Source organism: Oreochromis niloticus, linkage group LG1 (genome assembly GCF_001858045.2).
Source record: "Oreochromis niloticus isolate F11D_XX linkage group LG1, O_niloticus_UMD_NMBU, whole genome shotgun sequence".
NCBI lineage: Eukaryota > Metazoa > Chordata > Actinopteri > Cichliformes > Cichlidae > Oreochromis > Oreochromis niloticus.
In genome coordinates, this window is record NC_031965.2 from 31118694 (window position 1) to 31144644 (window position 25951).

Genomic DNA, 25951 nt, shown 5'->3' on the forward strand with positions numbered 1-25951 from the left:
GTCTAATTTATTATTCAAAGAAATTTCAGTGATGGAAGATGGTTAAGGCTGCTTGTTTTCTCTAGGCAAGCTCCTCAGTCAGGCACAACATAAACCGAAGACAAAGAGCTGTTCGGATTTAACTAGTTTTGGTATTTGTAAAAGTGAAATGTGATTGACTTTAATGGTTTCTTGAAAGAGACCCTCTGTTATTCCCATATTTATGGCCATCTGGTCTTTTTTTCCTAAAGGTTTAATAATGTTTCAGATACAGTATCCATTTAGTGTGGACTTTCATTACCTCCAGGCGCCAAGAAATCACCAACAGATGTTAATACAAACTCCTCACCTGCATTGGTGCTAACACTGAAGGTTTATTTGGAAAACTAATACCAGCACCACAGAGACATTATAATTCATTGCAGTTGAGAATTGACCATACATTGGAGTATTTTAAAGGCAGTGTAGCAGAGGGATGTAGATAAACACATTGCTATAAAATTCCATAGCCTTTGTGCATAACAAAAACTACAAAAGGGGGGAAAAAGTCTTGCGGGATCTCTGCTGTGTTGCTGTGTAGTGCTGTTAAGAGACATGCAACAGTCGTGCTTAATGAAGCATTTTAAAAGGAAAGGGCAAACTATAATTAAACATCTTAGAAATTTGTGACTAAGCTTTTTTTTTTTTTTAATAATGTTGTCAGCATTTTAACAACTTATATATTCAAAAATCATATTTGCTGACTGTGTGTCTGGAAAAAAATCCAAACTATAGACATGTTTCACCAACCAATTAACCTGCAAAGGTAACAAACTGATTACTGATTAAGACAGGGTTAATAGTTTGGCGGTTGCACTGTACACTGATTTTAAGATGCACATGCTGTGTTTGCTGTTGCATGAAACCACAGACTATTAACAACAGGTAGTGCCAAATCAACTTGGACTCAGTTGTTAAGGATTACAGCCTTATGTGCAGCATAATAAGTCTTTTCTGAGAAATGATCTCGATGACAAATCCTCTTTAGCTACACATGCTTTATTTTTTGTTTCTCGACCAGATATTGATAAAGGACCCTGGATAATTTGTTTATTGTCGGCTTTGTATTTTATCATCCACAAGCTATAATATGACAGACTAGCTCTGCTGTTATTCCCTGATTAGAAAGTTCTTCAAGACCCAAAATGATGCACTTCTTAAAGGATTTTACTGAGCGGGGGAAATGGGCCGTAGGCCATGAACTACTTAGTTTATATGGGCTCCACTGACACATGCATATGTAAGGAAACCAGGAACAACACAGATTTTAAGGTCTGGGGGAAGTGAATTAATGTAGCTTCACATTAGCTAACCCCTGGGCAATAACCTCTTATGTCCAAAGCATAGTACGTCAGGTTTCTTTTGTCTCTGTTGTCACTTAAGCTCCAGCGGGAGGGAAGGGGTTAACTCTCTTAACCAGGGGGCCTTGTGCATCTCTCCAGTGTACACAGCTGGTGCCATTTCATCACACACATTCTAAACATATCCAAACACAACTTTAAATGTGTGTGTGCGCGGTAATGCCGTGTGTGCGTGTCTTGGGGAGGGGCAGGGAGGCTGTCTGCTTTGTCAAACTCAACACTTGATGGATATGACTCCAAGGTGCATGTTAAATGTTTAAATGTCCAAGAAGTGAATAGCTGATGTGTTTTGCTGAGTCCTTTAATTGTAGCTTGTCAGGAGATGTAGTTCAGCAGATTTATTAAACACCTAATTTTCCCAGTGAGACTAGAGAGTGTTATTTTTAGTTTGTTCTACACGAAGACGCACTCTGTACTTGGAGCTCCTGTCTCTAAGAATGACTGCTATATGTGACAGACAGCACTACACGTATTTTGTAAATGCCCAGCTCCATTTTCTGCATGCCATTTCTTCTGAGCAACATTAATGGTTGTTGCTTTGATCCCACAAGGATTCTGCAACTGTATGACAATCTGATCCAACAGAGTGGAAAACATAACATCAGGTTGTCCACTTTGTTTATGAGGTGGATGTGACAAATCCTCCAGCTCTGAAATCTTCAACAGACATAGACCATTACCCAGATCAGCACTCGTAAAGACCTTCTGTAATCTTGCCATCACTGCTCATAAATCCACTTCATTACATCTCCTTGTGCATTACTCAGCGTGGTTCATTTAGGCAGACCTCACACTATGAAGTTATTTCCCAACTGGTGGATTTACAAACCATAAGGCACCATTCTATAGACAAGAACCATCTTGCTTGTGTAATCTCATGTCCAATGAAAAATAGGGGAAACCACATTAAAAGCAAAAAAAGAAATCATGCTTGCATATGGAGTGTCTTTATGCTGTAGGCTTTCCTTGTGCATATAGTTTCACCTCAAGCATCCACTCCACCATTATTTGTCCTTGCTCTGCTTAATAAAACTACAGAAAATTCTCCCTTTTGACTATGTGTAGCTATGTGGCTGTTTCAAAAACATCTCTTCCAGTGGTATAAAGAGAACAGATGCACAGTGTTGTCATGTAAACAACATCACTACACCGTTCAAATCATGAATCATAACAAAAGATTATGGTAAGTTATTACAGAAGAGTTGTTGTTTTTTCTTTTCAGTGTTTTAAGGACTTTCTGGGTATCTGCTTTCTGGATGAATCAACACTTGTTCTCATTTGGATTGCTTTAAAAAATGTAAATTAACATCATTTAGATCTTTAAGTTCTTAGTTACATGTGGAGCCGTGTTATGAATTTTCTCAAATATCTAATTAGTTAATGCATCATTAAAGTCCAAATGAAAAATGACAGTAATAATTTCACTGCTGACTTCATTAAAACATATGTTGAAGTTGTATGGCAAAGCATTAGCATGAGCTGGGCTCACTTAAAAAGCAACCATAACTCAGAGATCCACCAAAAGATGGAACTCATCTAGACCACAGAGTTCTCTATAAAAGTGGAAAAGATGACATTGTCCAGGTCAGCGAGGGGGTTGAGATTTAGTTTTAGGGTTTGATGGTCTTTAGATAAGACTGAGGGTTTACTCAAATACCAAACAGAGTTGGCGTACAAGAGGCTTGTTAAGCTGTGACGTGAAGACGTACGCATTGCCTTTTTAGAGGTGCAATATGTAAACAACAAGTAAAATGATTAACAGTGTGGAAAAATTAATGGTTGTGAGGTTATGTCAAAGGTGTCTGTGTCATTGCAGAGATTGCCTGAAGCGCAAAGTAGCACTCACCCAAATCCTCATGGGATTGTACTATGCAATCCCGAGGTACAGCACTACAAGATCATATTTTTATTGAATGGTATCTATGATTCTTGTTGACCATATGACAGGAAATCAATGAAACAGTAAATGCTATGATTTCTAAAGCTTTTGGCAAGCGATGTTTGAAAAGAAGGATTAACTAAGAGGTTTTGTTGTTAGCATATGTTACCAATATGATGGTTCCTTCCATGCATGTTGTTGTGTACAATTCTTAAACAACACCAACCTCTTCTAGTGTAATGCACCTTGAAGTTATGTAAGGCCAAAGATATCATTAACCTTCAGAAGTTATATTGAAGGAGTCAATGCTATGCCCATTTTTGTTCAAGACAGAGCCCCTTAAGAGAGATTTTTCCACTATGATCAACTGTTTTAATCTGGTTTTGGCTCATTAAATTTTTGACAGCTTCAACCTTGCTGACTTATTAAAAGCAGGAAGGAAAACTCCCTGTGCTCCAGAAAACAGTTTTTAACCGTGAATTAAGCAGTTTCAAAAGGACCAGTCAATCACTTCTGGTTGGCTGATTCAATAAGTGTTGTGTCCCTTTAGTGGTTAGCCTCGCTGTTAAGACGCATTCATTTTTAAAGCTTTCCAGAGAGGCAGCCATTCCATGTTTCATAGATCTAATGTCCAATTCTCTTAATGGGCTCACAGACTGTATCAAAACATTCTGCTGTTTTCCTTTTAACTTGACTTGCTTGACTTAAGCCTTTGGCTCTTTGTAAGGAGCACAGGCCACTGATGGATGTCTCATACAGTTATGGGTAATATTTTCTTAGCAGTGCAGGTTGAATTTATTGCTTCTATCTTCACATTTAGGCTTCGTTCTTTCAGCTTTTCCTAATTTCTGCATCTAAATGACCTTTGAGTTAGATAAATACTGAAACCTATTCAAAACTGAGATATTACTGAAGGGGATAAATGAATGGGAAAGCTTAGGTTTGGTTTGGGGTTGAATTTGTTATATGCTTCCATTTGCTTTAACTGTTAAAACTAAACCAGCCTCGTCATAGATATTATTATTCATGATCCCAACCTTTGTTCATATATCAGGTTGAGTGTGAATTTCTCTCTCATTACAGCGCTATGAGCTGCAGGTGTGTAGTATTACTTGTTACACAGTGTGATTAATCCTCCCTTTTTCTCCTGCCCCCCCTCCTACATCACACATTCCCATAATGCAGCTTGTTACCAGGTTGCACTAAAAGGACTGACAATAGTAGCAGGTGTGCAAATATCCCTTAGACCCGTTGGACAAAGAGCTTAAATAATGTAGGTAAATAAAACTTTTATTTGAATGGTGAAATGGATGGCATGTTTTCAAGCAAAACTGCATCAGAGTTCAAGGAAGAGTAACTTGAAAGAAAACCTGTTTATCATGCAGGAAACGATGAAAGCACTCCTTTAAAAATTAGATGTATTTGACACTTGCTGGTAAAATATATAACCTTGATGACCGTTTTGTCTCCTGTTTACACGATGTCTCAAACAAAGTGTGAGTCAGTTAGATGATAATTTCTGTTCATATAGTAACTACCATAGCAGGAATACTGCCACCTACAGACCTGCGTTACCCCTTAAACAAGAGTTTTAATAGTCCCCTGAGTTAAAAATCTGCCATCTCAACCTGCAACAGCTTGATTCAATCTTCTATAAACATATTTAAGACTGATAGAAATCCTCTGATATGAGTACTGTGGAGTTTTTTTGTCATCGTTATTCAGTTGCAGTGAATCAAGCTCTCGTTACACAGCACTGATTGCTTGAGGATTGTCTTTTTCTTTTTAGTCCCTAAGGGGAGTGAAACGGCTCTTCTTAAATGTTTGCTCTGTAATATCTCTTTCATACCTTGGTTTGTCAGAAATGTCTTTGTATCCATTTTCTTTAACAAGGCCACAGGAATTCAACAACAATAACTTGTATTTCAGCTGTCTGTTTTGCCATCACTCTTTATTTCTGCGCAAACCCGACCTGAAGAATGAGACACGGCACACTGAACTTTTTCAATATTGATCTAAGATGATAATCTTTTCCTAGCCCTCAACAGACAGCTTTTTTTATGGCTGCCATAAATCCAGAAAGATTTTAATCTCTATTTGTCAGGAGTAGATCCTGTGGGGAACGCAAATTAAAAATATTCAGCATTTAAAAAAACAAAATGGGGAAAAAAAACCTCTTGTCTTCCGTCTGACATTATTCTTTTGGTTATAATTGCCCATCAGCTGTCCTCATTTGAATAAACAGCTCTCAACATGTTACTGAAATAACACTGCTTTGAGAATTCTTCCAAGAGATTTTCTATTTGATGAAAATCATGCAGTATTCATGAATCTATCTAGTTTTTATTCAGTTCCATGATAAAAAGGAACAATGGACACAGCCTCAGTAAAAGCTCCAACCACATAATAAAGGTCCATTCTCCAGAAACCTCAATTGCGGGATTATGAATGGGGGCCATGAAATTCTTGAGTCAACTTCTGATATTTCTGTGAGGTGAAATTGAGGCTCATTCACAGCATGTCCTTGTTTACTGTCATGTGCATGTATGTTTCTGCTGGCTTGTGAGCTCTTGCATGTGGTCGTAGTGTGGGATGGCAGAAGTAGAAACAAGATCAAGGTCTGTGAGGCCTTTACATTGGCCAGGGCTTTCCTTCTGCGGACAGCCACTGACAATTCATTTAAATGACATTCCTTCCAAGGCAACTGATCTACTTTCTAATCTGTAGTGGTTCTGACTCAATAGTGTAACTTTTCAAATACCTGCACAACCTTGGAAAACATTTTTTTAAGGAGTTCCAATATTATTTTTCTCCCCCGCTGATAAACAAGAAGAGAAACTGAATGATTACAATGTTTCAAAAGCATTACAGGCATCTGATTAAAGTGTTAGGTTGGAGTTAGCCAAGGTTAACCGTCCATAATGAAACACTTTGAAAATAATGATACGCTGCATGGTTTTATGAAGGCTTGTGGCTGCTCAGCTCAGCAGTGGTGACCTTCAGCAGTTCCACGAGCTAATCGTGGCAATCCCGCAGCACCCCTGTAGTTTTGAGACTCCATTAGCTTCTGATATGCATCCAGGAGAGCAGAGCTTGCACAAGGTCTTCCTCTTAAACCATCCTTGTGTCACTGAGGTGCCTGGCCAACTTCCCTTTCAAGTGACACCGAGAGATTTGTCGTCAGCTCCCACTTTGATTTGAATGCGGCTGTTAATATTTTATGGGTTTATTGTTTTGCCTTGTGCATTAATGCATAAGACTATGGTGTCAAATTCTCCTATATCCCCAAGTCTGAGAGGTTTATCAGTAATTGGCACTTCTACTAAATGTTCTCGAGCTGTTGTTAATTGCTTGTTTAACAGCCAGTAAATTCTGTTTGAATAGTGTTGCTGTTGAAATAGCATTGCATCGGGTTCTGCAAATAAGTATTTTTGCTGATTTGTACCATTTTCTGCTGTGTGGGTGGGGTGGGCAGAGTGGGATGCATGTAAATTGCTGCATTATTCTGCTGGCATGCTTGACAATCAGGCAAATTCCTAACAGCTTTAGTTGATTTAACATTCAATTTCAATCAAACATGTACGAACATGTACCCAGCTTGTAGCATGATACTCGGTTTTCTCAGTCCTAACATAGCTGTTGAAAGGTAAAGGGACAGCTATGTGTTCATCTTTTAGTGTTGGAATCCACAATAATGCATTCCCAACAGGAACTAATTAACAAATAAGAATAATTGCCCAGTTCTTTCATTCATCACCACAGTCTCTCATAACATGCAAGCTTGAAGCAGGAACAACAAAGTAGTACATAAATCAAAGTAGTTTCCTTTGCCAAGCCAGAACCCCCTGGGAGGTACCTTGGTGCTTAATTAAAATCCAGAAGGATCATGTTTTAAGTGTAGGTGAGCGAGCACTGAATAACAATGACAAACCATGCCCCAGAGCATTAGTGGTGTGTTTTTGAAAAAGAATAACAACATCTTTTTCTTTTTTTTCCTCCTGTAGAAAATAAATGAGATTTAATGTGAAAGAAGAAAGCTGTTTTCAGTACGTTTTGGCACACAGATATTTGTAAATGTAGCCTTTCTTGTCTCCAGAACCGGACAAAATCAGGATTGACATATTAATGTTATAATTATGCATACAGAATTAAAATGAAACGGCTCATTGTTACACATTTGATGTTCTTTCTTTCAGTGCGCTGTTTCCTATTCCTAATTTTGGTTTGCGAGTCCTCACTTGTATACACCACCTGCAGAATATAAAGCTGCACTCGGGAAATTGTCACTACAATATCTGTATTGGAACATAGAGATTTATGTCAAATGGATGGTCACAGTGGCAGACCTTCAGGCTATTGTTGTCCCTGATCTTTGAGGTTACAGATCTGATGTCTCTGCACTCTCTGCCCTTCAACCAGTGATACAGTGGGAAATGATTAAATCCACACAATGTGGAGTCACATTTTAAACAGATGACGATCAGAATATAAACTGTCCTACATACATGCTGTTTCTGCAAGCGTTAGAACTCTGATGTTCACTGGCTCCCAGGAAAGGCTAAAAAAGGAAAAGTACATTTCAAAAGGGAATGTGTAGTTATCAGGAGAAGAAAAACTCTCCCAAGTCAAATCCGCTCAATTACAGAGCTCTGGAGAGCTATCCCCAAGCAGCCCTTCCATTGGCTAATCAGTCACAGCAAATTGTAGTGGTGAATATTTCAGACTCGACATATTTGAATAAAGCCATCATGATTATTTCACTGTTGTACAGTACTCTCGAATAATTTTCACAGCCTTCAGCCGGGGCCAGCATAAACTGCATAACTCCTGATTTTTTTTCTTTTTCTTTTCCGTTTTTTTTTTTTTTTTAAAAGGAAGGGAAAAGTCGAGGGAGAAAAGCAGACACAAGGGCTGTCAGTCAATGTGGCAAGCTAATTGGGTCGATCTCTTTAGCGAAAGATGAATGAAGAGATTAACTCTCCCTATGTGTCCAGTGAATCTCCCCCTCTGGCTCCAGGTAAATTAGCCGATGACAAGTTGACAGTGGGATTTCTGTTCCCCACTCCTGCTTAAACCTGTAGTCAGTAGTTTACAGCATGGCGCCCCCTGTTGAAATCACTGATTTTTCTCATTACAGGCTTTGTTTATATATTGATTAATTGGATCGGTGGAATTTATCTTTCGAGGTTTGTTACACGAATACTCCAGAGTGGGTGGAGAAACATTTTCACATAAATGTTGGCCATTTACATTCAGCTGCTCTTCACCTCTGCAAGATATCACACGTAAAGATGATCTCTACGGACTGTAGTGTTTATATTTACACTGGCAGAGGATTGGTGATGGGTCAAACAAACCTAATGAAGATAAATGAAGAGTGATGGGAGAACATGTGCACGGAAAGGTGCGAGTTCAGAGCAGACTGTCGTGCTCTCATTTATTTTAGTGGAAGAACTCAGCATGGTCCTAAAATAGAGGGCAAGGCTCAAATACAGAAAATGTCAGTAACCCCCTTTTTTTTTTTTTTCTTTTTTTCTTTTTTTTTTCTTCCCTGAGCCGACTGCACTGAAATTAGATAAAAGTGCTCAAAGGGATTTGTTGTCAAAGCAGAAATAAACAGATCTGTACAGGGAGGATTTTTACAGGTACAATGTATATGATTATTTTCATCAGAAATTTTCTCTTGTGTGATACCATCGTTAGGGAAATTAAGTCCAGATATGGTTGCTTTTGATTGGCCACAGACTGACAAGTCTTATTAAACAAATGCTTTTGCATTAGTTTTTGTTTAAAAAAATGTGTAAACACTTTCCTAACTTATCTTCTCTATTTAAAAAAAAAAAAAAAAATGCCACTTCCACACACAGCAGACCTCTAGGTTTTTCATACGCCTTTGATCTCCAACCTGTCTTTTTACACAGAGGAGAGGAATAATTTTTGCATTATGACTAAAAGATGTGTAATGTGTCTTTGTTCCGAATCTTTTTAAATGTCAGTGCAATGATACGGAATCAAAGTTGAGGCTTAGTGTTTGTAATTATTCAAAGCTGGTATCTTAATCTCACGCTGCTTTTGAAGTAGGAAATGTTAAAGTGACATTTTGAGTTTAAATACTGTTAAAAACACTAGTGAAGCACTTAGCCTGATGGTGGCTGTCACAAGAAAAACAATGCCTGCGACTCAACAGCTGTCAGGTTTGCTAATGATGTCCTGGTGTGCTGTCAATCTAGCAGATGAACGGACAATAGTATGCCAAGGAGAAAATGCTTGAAACAGCTAATTGCTTCTAAGAGCTCACTCAACCATTCTGTAACTACTATGTGTTCACAGATGTCTTTTCCAGCTGCTATTTCATTATGGAACTCAAAGACATTACAGAAGCAATGTACTGGCTTTCTTTATGAGCCTGTGTTGTTGCACATCAAGTCTTAATGATTATAGATACATTATTGCAACCACAGGTGGAAGAAAATAACAGAGCACGGCATCTATATTTGTGCATTTTCATTATTTTACCTAATTTGCTCCCATCATTCCGTTAATCTCTGCCAACTTGTTGATTGTCAGTTTGGAGACACATTTCTGGAGAGGAGCCCGAGAGTATTTGCAGCCGGACCTCTGTCAGTAGCGCCAAGCAACACAGCCACAAATTGGAATGTGGTACAGTTCTGGGAAAGCAGCCAAGATTTAAATTAGACAATAACCTCTGCTCTCTCTATATTGCCTCTCTTTTCCAGCTGCAGGCCTAGCCATTTGTTTAATACAGTCAGCCCTGTAGTATATAATAGACTGATATATGAGTCACCGCTCAGCAGTTTGTGCTTTTCAGATTTATAGAGATTGAACAACTGGCTGGTTTGTGCATACTGGTCTTCTGCTAAGAATAACAGAAAAGACACAGGTTGCATACATGAAGATTTTAATGGGCTTGAGAATTATGATGAGAAATAACTATGAAATGGGGGAAAAATGGGACTAACCCTCCAGTTTACTATTTGCTGTTAATGCCTTTTTGTAAACATTTCTCAAAAGAAAGAAATAGATTTTATATTTGATAGCTTTAAATACTGTTAAACTGGGCTAATTACTTGATAACATTGCTCAAAAACACGCTATAGAATACATTAGGCTTTTAATGGACTGAATAGTTTGATGTTAATGCTCTCACCACTTTAGGCTTTTACATCATTTTATATCCAACATTAGCAGATAAGAAATAGAGGATTGTTTTGAGTCCAGCACTAAAAGCTCTTGACTGTGCACATTCCCAGAGCCATTCATAATGATTGTATTAGTCAGTAGCAGCACACAGGGAATTAAAAAAAAAGAAGAAGAAAACGTCTGTGCTCCACTCCCTGCAGCTTTCAGTGGATCTTTATGTGAAGTCCTAGTGACAAAGCCATCTGACAAATCAGGAAAAAAGTACAACCATTAGTGCCATCAGAAGCAAACCTGTTTCCACTGGCACAAAGCTGTTCTTCTACTTTTTGACATTTGACCATTTTTTTTTAAAATTACTATTAGCTTCTTTAACCTGATAGCACCCTTGTGCTCTGAAGTAGAAGAATGGCAAGCAGAACAGGACAAGCTTGGGTTAAAATCCACACCCTGATACCATCTTGAGTTGGAGTTGCATCAAAGCTGCTGAAAGTAAACAGCCTTGAGACATGGCTTAGCAGTAAAAGCCAGACAACACCAACAAGACAAGCCTCTCTCATGTTACTTCCTCAAGAGCCGTGTGTCCATGCAACAGCAGCAATTGTGAGAAAGCTACACCATGTTTCTGAGGCCCTCTCCATTGCCTAAGCTCCTTTGTGGCTGTGGGCCAATGGCTTTGCACCCCGCCAAATCAAAGATGGAACCCCATTTAGCTCGCGCTTTCTTTTAGGATTTGCTCTTGAGAGTACATAGCAGACTCAACAGCCAGGGAAAAAATGGGATGTTGGATGTTGACCTGCATACTATTGAGGCTGCTGAGCTCAGGCTATTGGTCCATTATGACGAATCCTGAGACTGTCTTTGTTTTGGCAACATTTGCAAGTCTTAGGCCTCAGAGAAAACAGTAGCCATGGAGAACCTCTGTGTGCTTTTAGGTCTACTGTGTAATTAGTGCGGTGATATTAGCTGTGACTATGTTATAAAATGAGTCCAGCTACATCTACTGTAAATTACACTTAAAAGTCCATATTTACACAAGAAAGCAGAAGTCTGAGAAGTTTATATCTTTAAACAAAGGGCTGCGTTTATGATATAAAATAAGGGTAACAAGGACTAATTTTAGTCATGTAGGCATTGCTGCTCTAACATTGGCCATTTTAGTCAGTCTACCCTTTACTCCAGACTCTATTACCTCAACAGGATGCAGGACGGAGTACTGTTGAATTTTGTATCCTACATACATCCATAGATTCATGATTCCCAATGGTAGCAACAGTTTTGCACCAGGTTTTCCTTTGTTTTATGACCCATTTCTATTAGCTGTGACAACCATGTCACATTAACATAACATTAGCAAATGTTAGCACCCTAACACACTAAACTGAGATGACGTTTTCTATAATTATTATACATTTCCTGCTAAAGATGTGTTGATGCCCTTGATACCTGACACCTCAAAGCAACTCTGTGCATAAATACAACCTGACAGATCTACTATCTAGTATAGCATTATACTCCTAGCATAGTGGTTACCAAATCCTATTAATTTAGTGAGCCCATAATTCAAGTGGTAGAGTGGATTGTCCAATAATTGCAGGGTTGGAGATCTGATCCTTGGTCTCCTTACATGCCCAAGTGCAGGACGCTGAGCACCCAGTTCCTTCTAATAGTAGGTATGCATGGCAGCTCCACTGCCTTTAATTTGTTGTTCGTGTGTCTAAGAGAGAGGGGGAGAGAGAATAGGTGAATGACAAATACATTGTAAAGTCTTTTTGTGGAATCTGTATTTAGTAGCAGTTATTGTATTTGGAAAAATCTGAATTTCAATATGAAATCGGTAATTCACATTGTCACTTGATCTGTTAGCCATTCTAAAAATGTGGTTGTGGTCAAATGTCTTCTTAAAAAAAACAAACAAAAAAAAAAACTAAAAATAAACGGATGCAGTATATGCCAGATGTTTACTTTTAGTCATTGACAGCTTTTCTGGCTGACTTTAGAAATGCTGTTTCACTCTGGTCTTTTTGTGTCTCCGTGTTATCGCTCTCATACACCGTGTCTGCGCTGAATATAAATTTTGCCCAAAGGAACATGCTGAATACACAAACTATAGTTCGCCTTTTACTGTCTTTCAACACAGCCATAATGACTGGGAAGCTTGAAAAAATATAATATATATTTGCTGAGCTGTGAAATCACTTGTAGCTTTTTCCTTTATTTTGATAGTTAAGCTTGTCATTTTGGTTGGACATGCAAACTTATTTTTATGCACTGTGACGGAATTATAGTGTTCCTTTACCGTTTGGAGTAATTTAAAGAACAGAGGCTCTGCTTTTGGGTTTGCTTATAACAACCCCATCTGTGATGCCCTAAAGTTTATTATTTTAGAGACTTTAATGATTACACGGTCCAAAAGTTAAAGATCCCCGTTTAACCTTCTCTGATCGAATGCTAAATAAACGTGTCTCACCGTCACCGGAGCAGAATCACTACCATTCTGTGGCCAGGAAACAGTCTTTTTGTGAGAGGTTTGATATCTGTGCAAGGGTTGAAAAGTGTTCCTCCAGGTCAGTGTTTACTAAAGTAAAGCAAGCTGTGATACCTCTAGCTGAGACTATAGTGGTCTGTGTGGTGTGAAGGGAAGGTAATCACCACACAGCCTGAACAACACTGTCATCAGCTTAGTTCAGATCCCACTTTTTCTCACACCAGCTTCTCTGCACTGTTGTAGGGGTACTACCACTGAGAGGCAAAGGAAGACTGAGATGCTTTCAATGAACTTCCCCTCAATGCTACCTTATGTAGTTAAGGACTAGCAGTCTTAATAGTGGAAGACAGTGCTGGGCTGGGGGGAGTAATGATTTTAGCTTTAAACTGAATTACCAATCGATTCGGCCCGCAGATCAGAACACAGCTTGCTAGCTGACTGTGTGGACATGCTGTGTTGTGGAGTTGCTTTACAAATTGACTGCTGCACACATAGGAGGAAATATATCTATATATGTCAGCTTGCCTCTGCATGCACAGTGGCCTGCTGTGCATGAATAGGCCTTGTGATCACCAGAGACGCAGCTGCAGAGTGTTTATGCTGAATTGGGTTGTAAATGAGCATGTATTTGGTGAGGAGTACCTCTGGAAGATAACTTTCCCAGAGGCTACAACACAGCCCGACCAGTATTGCAGGGAAGGAAACAGTGCTGCTCTTTTGAATATCCAGCCTCCTGCACTCAGTGTGAGAGTTAGCTAAACCTGGTTATGGGCAGGGCCTTAAAGGAAATTGCATAAAATAATACATAGAAAATTACAGTGGGCTACTTGGGATCGAAGATTGCGTTTTAACTGTGGTGTTTTCACTGTCTTTTATGGAGACCACTGGAGAACATATTAGCACAAGTGTCATGTTCCAGAGAACACATGCTAGGCTGTGATTACTGAGCTCAAGCTGAACTGTAAAATCGTTTGTCAGCAGTTGATTTGCTTCTGGAAAAGCCCAGGCTCTTGATTGAATTAGTTTGGTGGTTTTCAGTATGGAGCAAGAATGTGTCCAATTTGGTTACCTGCTGACAGACAGCTATGATATTATAACTTTATGATTGTACAGTAAAACCAAGTAGCAGTAGTCTTTTGAAGCTGATTTGAAAATAAAAGAAAACACTCTTTTATGTTTCTCCCTTTTCTGGTGAAAACTGTCACCTTGCATTTTCCCAGTCATGCTTTATCATTTAATTGCCATTGATAAAGCAATATTTGATGTTTGCACCAAAACATATGCACATTTCATTTGTATGCATGAAGAGAAGGCAGCTGTGCTATCAAAGGCTCTTCAGGCTTGTATTCTGTGGATTCTTCGTTGTCCAGTTCATGTTTACTGATAGGATCTGTGTGGTTACTCCATCATATTGGGAGTGAGAGGGGGTCATGTTGGTGCAATATTGTGTTCACCCTGAGGTTGAAATAATTTTGTTTGCTGTAATAGCTGTAAAACACCTTATTTCCCACTGGACATTCTTTCATACAAATGTTCTTGCAGTGGGATTTAAAAGATAGCTGGGAAAAAATCAAGCAAAATTACACTGGCTTTAGTCAGGAAAAAAAAAACATGTTTAAATTGTGATTGGTACTACTGTCTCTGATAATGAATAACTGAAACCTTCACTGCGATTTAAAAAAAATATCTCTGAAATCTAGTCTGAAGACGAATAGCAAAAGCATTACTTTGCATTTGTAGAAAAATCTAGAAATTCACACGTATCCTATTCGCTGCAAGGTTGCTTGGCTTTTCTAAATGCCTGTGATTATTCAGACATTGGAGTCTTTTCACTTCAGGATCAGGGTCCATGTAAGCTCTTAATTCTCTCCTGTTAAACAGTTATTGAAGAAATGTGCTGGTGGTGCAGAAGGCGAAATAAAAACACTGGGAAACCAGCATTTTATGCTGCCGTGTAGCCATGTCTGACTCTTAGCACAGTTCGTATTACAGAGCACCTTTAACTGTGAATTCACTCTGTTAATAAAAGCCTTCTACCCCAAAGCTATTTTAAAGCACCATTTTCTATGGCTTCCTCATGATTCCCCACTGCTGAAAGAAGCAAAGCCCAAGTACATAACTGGCTTTTTTGGAACTGGGAAGACTGAGGAGGCTGGTTTCTTGCAAGTAGCAAACCTGTCTGGGCTGTGACTGTAGTACTAGACATTTACAGCCATTTTGTTGTATTTTAGGAGCCTTTATCTTCCAAAAATCAAGTAATCCCATCCTTCAGATTTCCCGAACTTTTCGTATAGGTCTGCATATGGGCAGGCACACAGTTGTTTGACTCTTCACATGGCAGCCACAGCTCTCTTCTAGCTCGTCACATCATTTTAATTACAGGGCCTTCATTGTCTACACTGACCCATTTTAGCATGGTCCCTTACCGTCAACTGCGCGGTCCCTCCAATCACACTTAATTTAATCTGGCATTTGACTCAATCGGCACTGCCGCAAACATGGGCACAAAATGCCCCCTACCCCAGAAATGAATTGGGAATAAAAATAACAATCTCCACTCCCTGCTCTGCTTGTCCGTCGAGGCCTCCGGCCCGACATGGTACAGCTTTTAATGGTGAAGATTGATACTGGTAACTGGGGACATTTCTTGGGATGTTAGGCACAGTTCTCTGAGGAGATTCTGAACTGCTCTTAAAGGGGCCTGGAAACACAATAAAACATGACTCAGAGAGACGGAGCCCAGGGAGTTTAACACTACTAATTGGCACATGGACTTGACTTGATCATGTTTTCTGTAATGAAGCTGAAGTGATTTGGATCAATATCTTTGTTTTACAGTTTACAGTTCAGGGATGCCTCTGTGTGATATTTGTTTTATTGGTGTGCACGCACGCACGCACAGACACAAACACACACACTTTTTTCACAAACATGCTTGTGATGTTTTCTTCGTTTAAAAATTGGTGTAACATTTCAAGTAATTGAGTTGAAAATGGCTATTAATGAGAGCAGGAAGTTTGCATGGAGTCTAGGGCAAATTATTTTTCTTTATTTCAAGGCAACAAAGTAAAAATCAGAAGTTCCTTCTCTTTCACTGTGAATTTTTTTTCCCTCTAAATTCTCAGTCAACTATTTGCATTGGAGAGCAACTGGCGGCCCCCCTTTAAAAAAAAAAAAAAAAAAATCTTTCATTCAGGCACAGTGCAAGAAGAAGCGGAAGCAGCCCTGCATGAAGCCATATCTCCCCCACAATCAGAACAATGTTCTAGTGCTTGAATAGAGAAGGATATCTTTGAGACTTCAATTTATTATCTAAAAGAAGAAGGGGAACGGAGTAACACTTCCAAGATAAGCCCAGCATAAGGTTAATTACAAGCTGAGTAGCTGACGTAACCTAGCCATGTCATGTCTCGAAGTTCCACACAGCTGGGAAGTGAAGCAGTGCCAGCAATTGACAGTTATTTTTCCAGCAGAGGCTCGTGAGTCTGTGTGTGTGTGTCTTCATGCATTTGTTCAAACATGTAAACTCAAGTAATTGAGTCGGATATAGTTTAGTAGGACAGCTCCAGGTAAGATGGCACTGGAAGCCTAGGTGGCTCAAACCACCTGCTTCAGCAACTGCTAGTGGAGCTTGTGGCTCCCTGTTCTCATTGGTGCGCAACACTGTTAACATTGCTGCTGACTCTCAACTCTCTCTCCAGGGCATAGACTAATTAATGGATACCATTCGCAGTTGATTAGCAGCAGTTCTTTCGGTAATTACATTCGCATACTAACCACTCAGAAGAAAAAGAGTATAGAAAAAAAACACAAAGGGCTAGAAAATATATTAATGCACTTCTCAGTTTGCTCTGATCTTAATTTGTTTCCACTATTGTTTGGCTTCTGCTCTGATAAGAAGCATTTTTCTCTCTGCCTCGCTCTCTTTCTGTTCCCTCTCCCCCTCTCTCCCCCCGTCTATTAGTTTTTTCTCTCATGATGTTTTAAGAGAGTGACTTTGTAATAAACATACAAAAGAGATGACTTCAGAGCTTTGTTAAAAACAGGTAAAATGTTCTCATGAAGACGCAAACGTGCTGCGTTTCTTTCTCCTCTGAGCTGTGTAGGCTGGGGTTTGCTCTCCTCACTCACAGAGAGGTGCATTGTGCTCGTGGGCCCAGCTGCTAGCCCATAATTCTTCATTCTATGTCCCATTGTTCCTACCTGTCAGCATGGTTGTCTATGAAGAAAGGAAGTGGCTGCCATTTTGCCAACAGGCTATGTGTGGGTTGGTAGGGGCGGGGGGAATGTTGTAAAAACATGTTATTTCTTTCCAAAGTACAGGGTTTTGATAGCTTATCAGCTCCCTTAATCACTAATGTGTCTTTAGAGTATGGCTCTAACTCACCACTAAAGACTATATCTATTAATATGTAAATGCTGAAGTAGAATACATATTTTTGTAACGGATCAGGGGGAAATTAGTTTCTTCATGAACATGGACTTAGTCAAATGTTCCCGTTGACCTAAAATGTACACCAGCCATAATAAAAACACCCTCTACCTCCTTATTTCCCCCCAGTATCACTCCTCTCCCATAGGTTATTTTAAGTTAATAACCTGCCACTGCATCTTGATACTTGGCTTTGTGATGCAAACATATCCTTAATTGCTATCCCATAAGAGCTGAATAGCTGGACCAGATTCTCATTACCCTGGTTTGAATTGGCCAGGGCCTCTCAAATGCCTCTCATCATGTCACAGTAATGGCAGAGTGGCAGAATGTGCTTATGCATGTAGAGACAGGGGTTAACCCAGTGTGCAAATATTCAGAGCCATGTGTGACAATCTGTTTGAGTGACAGGTGTTGGTCATGAGAGGGAAGTGAGTTGATTTACACTGGATGTTATCTGGACACCACTCGGCTGATTGTGTTTTTTTTCTCTTTGTTTTCATTTCCAGTTCCAGAATAATAACAACTACATGAACATGGCGGAGGCGAACGGTGCCCTGCTTGCTGCTGGGGATGTAAGTATACTCTGTTTTCCATCAATGTAAACAAATTTGGGTGTGAAAATGAGTCTTTGTTCGTCTTTTTTTTTTTAAACATGACTAAATAAAATGATAATTTACACCTTTTTATACGTGTTATGGAAAATAGCAGTCTCTGCTTTTGGCTTCTGAATAATTTTTTGAAAATGATGGGAGATGGTAGAAGTGCCATGAATAACTGTCAGAAAAAGCTTCATATCTGATAGGAAATATTCCTGGAAATGAATGACTATTTTTGCCATCTCAATCAGGAAATAAATTTTTACCATCCAAAATGTTCCTCCTCTCCTTAAAACCTCTTCAGGCTTGGTTGTAACTTGTGAGAGTGGACGCTAATGTGATGTGACTGCTTCAACTATGCTCTGTAAGATGAAGTGATATCTCAGAAAGCTGAGGATAAAAACACCTGTTTTCCTTCTCTTTTCAAAGACGTAATAAAGGAGCATAAACAAACTCCATAGCTGTGTCACTCTTTGAGCTGTGCTATCTCCTGGCACTTACAAAAAGTGAAATGTCACCAGCAATCTTTGGCTGAGGAGCTGCTGGAATAACTGTGTACTATACTGTCGCACTGAAAAGAATAAGGGAGCAGTTGTTCTTCTGGAGGTATATAACGGACTCTGTGAGCCATAGCAGTACTAACAGTGTGCTAAATTTATCCATTTTATTCCCCCTCCACCCACTCGGCTGCCCTGTCATTAGAGACAAGTGCACCAAAAATACCCATCATCCTCTGTGGTTCAAACTGTCTAATCTCATCCAGTTTAGCAGGGGAGATTGATCTGGCTTCAAAACCCAAAGCAAAGCATCATTACATAGTAGCTCCAAAATACTGAAATAGATGTCATTGTTAACCGTATTGTTTTCATTCATGTCAGTTGGGCAGCAGGGATGCAACTGTGACATTCAAACTCGGGCAGCTACACAGAAGTGTCTGGAGCGCGTGACCTCATGTTCATAAAGTGGCTGCTTCACAAAGCCGCAGAGTATTATGGAAGAAGTCTAATTTTCCCCCACATTTACGCTGAGTGGGCGCATCCTCTGTATCCACGGGCTGCTGAGGCCCACTGCAGCAGGGACCATGCCGACACAGGCTGCTTGGAGAGCGTTCAGCCCCCAGCTGTGAGGGCCCACTGTGGCAGTAAGTGAAAGCAGGGGGAATGGGCTGGGGGTGCACTCCTTAATAAAAACAGCCCAGCTCATTTGCATTTTATCAAAAGGAACAACTGTTTCCAGTGTTAGGGCACAGATGGTATTGTGCTTTGAAGGAAAGAAAGAGAGCAAGAAGAAGCCTTAAGCATAGGGTTTTCTTGTCAAGATTTGGAGTGTCCAAAGTATTGTTTGTTGCAATCTGAGCTAAAGTGAGATTAAAGTGATTTCCACTTTGAGTTGTGAGGTTTCACACCATATGTACAATAGCACTGTTTAAATGTACCGGTTTGTGTTGTGGCTACAGGATAAGAAAGGAAGTCTCCTTTATGAAGGCTCCATGATAAACACAGCAAAGTTAAATTTATGCCCCCATGTTTGGTTAGTTATTGTTTTCAAATCAAGCCATAGGGATACTTTGCCTACTCTTTCATGTGTAAGAATAAGCATGGGTTATTCCTTTCTTCTAAAGTTACTATATATACAGATGTTTTGCTTTACCACAAATGACTTAAAGCAAAAAATGCAAACCTGTTTACATCCAGCTACTCTTTATTTACACAGTGGATACTGTATATTTAAAACTGCACACAGTGTGTGTGCTTCTGCTTCAGAGCGACAGACTTGCATTGCTGTTTGGATAGCTGTTGTATCATTTACCTTATGCACTTAGAAAATGAGATAAGATGACCTTGGTGTGCCTGGTAAAGCATACATCCTAGGAGAGAAAGGTTGACTGCTTTCCTAAGTGAAAAGGATACTGTACACTGAGATTGTGTTCCACTCAGATGTATCACTTTACTTTCCCAATCAAATTAGCATCATGTAATGAACTATAAATATGTAGAAATGGACTACAAATGATCCAAATTTGAAATAGTGCCGATTAGGGGTGCCATGGTTGATGTTGTCATTTGAGTAGCTGCACTCTGCCTGTCTAGATATTTGAAACTGGATCCTCAGTCCAGCCTCTATTGATTCTGAGGCCTATTATATGCAGTAATTGCATGCTGCTGCCTTTAACAACTCTTGGTTATTGCATCTGTGAATTGCATTACTACATTTATTGAACGACTGGAAATATTGCCTGAAAAGCTTTTTCTTCCTCTCGTTCTGATATTGAAAGAGCTCCAAGGCACCGCAGGGATGGGAGGGAAAATTCAGTGATTCCCATCCCAGTCACATCCCTTTTATATTTCTGTAGTTCATACATTCTCTATAAACCAACGTTATACTGTTTATGACAACATTTTGTGTTTGCACTAAAGTCTTGTTGTGCTTTCATTCTTTTCCACTGCATGCTAGAAACAGGACTCTTGGGGATAACTTGTCCTTGAGCACCATAATAAGGTTGACATTTTTGGCTTTTAGTGACATCTCGAAAATGAAAATGAAAGCATGGATTGCCAAGAGATTTGGTACATATATTTATTATGAAACTAAGGGGACTGATTCTGAAACATTCAGTTCCACATATTTCAGAAAAGATATTCAAGCAGGTTCTGCCTAAACTATGGAATATCTTTGCTAGACAAAGTAATTTAGACAAAAATAAACTAACTATAAAAAACACATGTGAAGAGAATCAAGTCATAGTTCCTAGATATGCACAACTTTCTAGTATCATTCTACTTTTTGCTCTGCTCAAAGCTCCTCTTGCAGCAACATAAGCTAAACGTTTTTGTTAAAGTGAAGTGCAATGAAATGAAACATAATTCAAGTTAACCAACTGAAGTTACATTTGTCATTTCTATTAACTTTTTAAAGTTTATCTATGGCGCCATTTTTACTTGTGTTTTTACTATGACACAAGTAAAAATGGGAAAAGGGGTATTTAAATTAATTGCATTGTCAGTGCAAGCATTTAGGATGCTGTTCAAAAAGACTGAGTTAAGCTTGATGATGAAGTGATTGATTTATTATTGCTTTTATCTAAAATCACATAGATCCTACACTGAAAATTGACTCAGCACAATATAACAACTGTTGAGAATTTCTCTTGGTACAATTTGGGCTGATCCACCTCCAATGGGTTCTAAGAACTGGGGGATTTCCCACACACCTGCTTAGGATGCTCATGCTGGGTACATCAGGCCTCTCTGTTACAAGCCCTTGTCTGTCCTCAGACCACTGAACCATGTGTCTGCCAGTGGAAAAACACACACACACACACACACACACACACACACACACACACACACACACACACACACACACACACACACACACACTATCCTTCTCTCTTTCTGTCTGTTGTGTTGTGCTTTGCCCACCCCTTAACATGTACATGCCTGCACTTCCCAAGCCAGCATCTGGCTTGGCACTTGGCTCTGCTGAGCCTTTCAGAACAATTTAAATGGATAATCAGGCTGGTGATGCGAAGAAAGTGGATTGTGCATCTCTTAATCTCCGATCAGAGCCCCCTAAGCTGCTCCTGGTGAAGAATTAAACTGGCTTTATGTGAAATGACACCAGACAGTGTGCAACACTGTAACACTCTGTGGGATCCAGTAAAATCTGGCACCTCTTCCCTAGGGAGAGGGCCTTTTCTACACAGACAGCTGACATCTTCCATAACCTCCCCCCTATATGAGGCACAAACTCCATGTCTCCATTATCAGTGCCCCTGGTGTTGATGTTAATTTGTATCATCATTAACAGAGTGAGGCAACGCATACAGGCGCAGACTGTGATACTGATCTTGCTCCATCTTCCCACATCCACTGTGATTTTTGCTTTCGCTATCCTCCACTTCCATGCTGTTTAGCAGATACTAAACACCAGCATTCCTCTCCACCAAGTACATGTCTGTGTTTCACTTAAAGGTCACAGTCATGCTTGTACTGCTCCCTTACAAAAGTGTAGCTGACCTCAGCCAACCTTCCTCTTTGACATTTGTCTCAAATCTCTAGGTTGGCTTTGTAATTCAGGCCACAATGCACCAGAATATAGGAGCCAGTGCCCTATATAGTTCTGCCCTGATTTACCTTACACAGTGTAACACCACAGGAAACCTACTTAGATCAGCAAATAGTATTCATAGTCGAGTAGAGCAAAAAAAATGCAAGTGATGTTTTTTTTTTTTTTCCCCTCAAAAACATCCCTGCAGGGGCTTACGTGGATGAATGTGGCCATAGAATCACAGCCTAAGCAGTGTATCTGGCTGTAGTGGACAAGCCAAGACCGAGACAGGATGAAACTCTCCTGTTCGAGAGATTATGATAGAGTGCCAATGTCTTCAGATTGTTACATGATGTGATCCAGATGAGACTGGGGCGATAGATCTGAAGGCTGGCATGGGGATTGACCCTGCTCCACGGGGGAAGTTGAAAAAGTTGAATGACGGCTGTGATGATAGACGATCTCTGATCTTTTCCATGTGCTACTGGAACATTTTGTCCATGACTCATGACAGTTTTGTTTTATTAACCTTATAAACGTACACTGGGTTTTCATTCACATGCTGCTGAACAGGCATTATTGTGAACTAACTTTCAGTGGTTTTTGAGTGGACTGGAGCATAATATGACAGCAGTGGACTGTTAGTAAATGTTCCTAAGGTGCTTGTGATTTATTTCACACTTTGAGAGCCAGAGGCCTGGGCTGTGATGAATATGACCTTAGCTCCTTCCGAAAGGAGAACTGATTCTCTAGCTATGAAACAAGCACTGAAAAGTGAAGCAGTGGTAGGGAGCAGGAAGAGAGAAAGAAAAGTGGAGAATAAAAACTCTATTAGCTTCTCCCGCCACTGGAATTCATCAGTGCTTGTCAAGACAGCTGCCCTGAGTAGGCAATGAATTAGTTTCAAGTGTCTGTGTGCTAAAGCAAGCAAGGGGAACATTAATACTCCCTAATCAAGGTCTGTGTTGGCATATTCCCTCCCTTGTCTCTATTCTGTTATTCTATCCCCTACCTACCAGAGGCAGAGCAGAGGAAGACAGGGTTGTTAATATCAGGTTTATAGGTGTTTTAGATAACACATCTTCACCTCTGCTGAGGTTAAGGTCCCGATTCCTGTTTTTACACCATGCCAGAACTACAGGGTGTTGAATGATGCTTTACATGTGAGTAAGTGGTAAGAGTAAGGGGAAAAACGGGACCCTTTTCAAAGGAGCTTATCTCAAAAAGCAATGCATGAACATCTCTAGGACTCTCAATCCCTCTGAGAATTACAGGCAGGTGTGTGAAAAGGTGAATCGGCATGTGGGAAACTCATCTGTGGCTGTTCGAATTGGCATAAGTGCCTGCTTCCTTCTGTTTTTTTTGCCAATTATTTTCATGCCATGATTGTCTGAGAAATTTCAGGAACTAGATGAGGATTTGGGAGGAGGCTTAACAAGCAATCGCTGCTATAAAAGTGACGCAGGGCCAAGAAAGTGGTGTTTGCGATCAACCTCAAGCAGATTCTCGATGCAGAACTAGCTTCTCTTTGTCCACATACCCAAAGTCTAACATTTCCAAGAATTCTTGGAGTTTAACATGATTTTTGGCCTGTTTTACTCAGCGTTTTAAACCATGTTACTTTCAGTAACAGAACTGTGCTTTAAAGAGGTTGTTGGTTACTTGGAAGCACAGCAAGCCTAGCACCTAAGATAACAGGCCCTGCATTTATGTGAACCTGCAGTGTGGTCATTGTGAGAGTATGAATATTTTGGCTTTGCAGAGAGTAGCTTAATGCAATGCATAGATGAAAACAAGACCCAAGTAGGTGAACAGTTCCATCTCCAAGAAGGCACATAAGCAAATTAAGTGTGACCAAAAGCTTTAATTCGAAAGGCAGAAGGATTAGGCTGTTTGATGAGCAGATTTAAGGGTGCAGGCAAGGGGAACAAAAAGAAACACTTCTGGCCAAGCGTTATAATCTTTGAAAATGTTCTTTAAACCCATCTCCCTGTGACGTGTATTTTCACTGCACTTCAACCCAACATCCCCAAGATTAAGGGCTTTTATCATGTATCCTCTCTCTCCCATGATTGCTGCTTGATATTTTTGCTTTTGACGTCTTTCTCCACACTCGCCTTCTTCCTTCTTTTTCCTTAAAGTGGACTTTAATAGGTTTAGGAAATGTTACATCTTAGTGCACTTACAGAAAAGTGTGTTACCACTCCACTAAAACACTCCATCTCTTAAACAAAGTCATCTGATTTAATCCCTAAAGGTTTCCTTCCAGCCTGTTAGATAAGGCCCACCTCAACAAATGCTTCCTGCCTCTTTTGTGTTGGTGGGTTTCATAATTTTCTTCTTTGTTCCTCTTTCTCACAGACTTTTCATACACCCAGCTTGGGAGATGAGGAGTTTGAGATTCCTCCCATTACACCTCCACCTGAGACGGAGTCCGGTCTGGGTCTGTCAGAAGTGGACTCGCCATTCCCAGCAATGCCTGAGCCCCCAGCTCCGCACAGGGGTCCCTTAATCCCCCAGTTTCCCCCACAGAGTCTGGATCTGCCCTCGATTACCATCTCACGCAACATGATGGACCAAGAAGGGGTGTCTGTCAACAACGGCCAGTCTGTGGTGAGCACTGCCATCTCAAACTAAGTGGAAAAAAACCCAAACATGCTCTCATTTATCTAGAATAAGAAATATTGCACCAATGCTTCTCCAGCAAGTGTCCTACTCTCCAGATTTATTTTTTGATGGTGTATCCAAACTGAAAGAATTTAAGACAGAATTTGGAGATCTGCACTAATCCACCTTTATAAGAAGGCCCTTTTTACTGAACCATACTGTAATGTCACCTTCAGAGTTTTGCATGCCTCCTATTGTCAGTGCATCTGGCACAGCATCTGGCCTTGTTTACAACACAGGAGGTATATGATCACATTGAGTAAATGTCATGATATTATGTTACTTACTGTGAGCATTTTTTATCTCTTAAAAAAAACAAAACCCCCAAAACAGGAATGTGAATGATCCCTCTCTATATGAGGTGAACAGATGTGAGTAGATCACAGGTGTTAGAGTACAATGCTCATTCATCCCCAGAAGGACGGTGAAAATGGGACCCAAACGTGCCACAGTTTCACATGCTCATATTTAATTCATGTTACCTCCTGAAACCTTTTTTTCCTGCTGTAAATGCTGATCTGTGCTTCAGCCCAGTGTCACATGAGGTCTTCAGTAACGACACATGTTATGTTTAGAGTTTAGGACTGGGGAGAATTATCCCTATAGTAAAATGTTGATACGTAAAATTTTAATTGGTTAATATTGTTACACTTGATTAAACATAGAACTGTAGAGTGAAATAATCACTTTCTTTATGTTGATACTGTTGTGTGCTGCAGATTGTGAGATCGTTGTCTGAGGGTGGACAGGCATTTTCAAATGCCACAATCATGGAAGCACTGAGGAGGAAAAATGGAAATGTCACTGGCTGCCTAGTTGTCTTACAGAGCCATTACAAAAATGGAAGATTCATTTAGGAGAGAAGAATTGAAAGGACAAAGGCATCAGCAAAAAGATGATGGTATTGATGGTGCATTTGCTTTGTGAGTCACAAATCAGATTGCATTGAGATGAGGTGCCATTATTATTATTAGAAGTGTGTGTGAATAAATGTAATGTGTTTTAGACCCTCTGCCCCCGTTTCTCCCTAACACATTTGTTGAATCACAGTGATATTAGATATATTTATTTACATTCCATATGGGAAAGGACTGTAACATTTTTACAGCTCTTTTTCCTGCTCCCATGCTTCTGGCATGTGAAATAATTGCAGCTTTTAAAATATCTCGGCTGCATACAGTAAGTGAGCCCCTGAAGGCTTTTTGCCTAAAGAATTTTCATTTCATGGTCAGTTAAGCTTTCTGCATCTGGAAGAAACGGAACCTTGACACAATTACATTCCTGACTGTTCTCATGACT

General features: G+C 39.9%; 1 protein-coding gene across 1 annotated transcript in view; it reads left to right on the top strand.

The window, feature by feature from the left end:
- Positions 1–25951, top strand: part of tox3 (TOX high mobility group box family member 3) — a 37264-nt gene that overhangs the window by 3292 nt on the left and 8021 nt on the right. Inside the window, exons 2-3 of the mRNA XM_025907603.1 lie at positions 17846–17911; positions 24347–24598. Coding sequence (XP_025763388.1) covers positions 17846–17911; positions 24347–24598 — 318 coding nt within the window. The remainder of the gene's footprint in view (positions 1–17845; positions 17912–24346; positions 24599–25951) is intronic.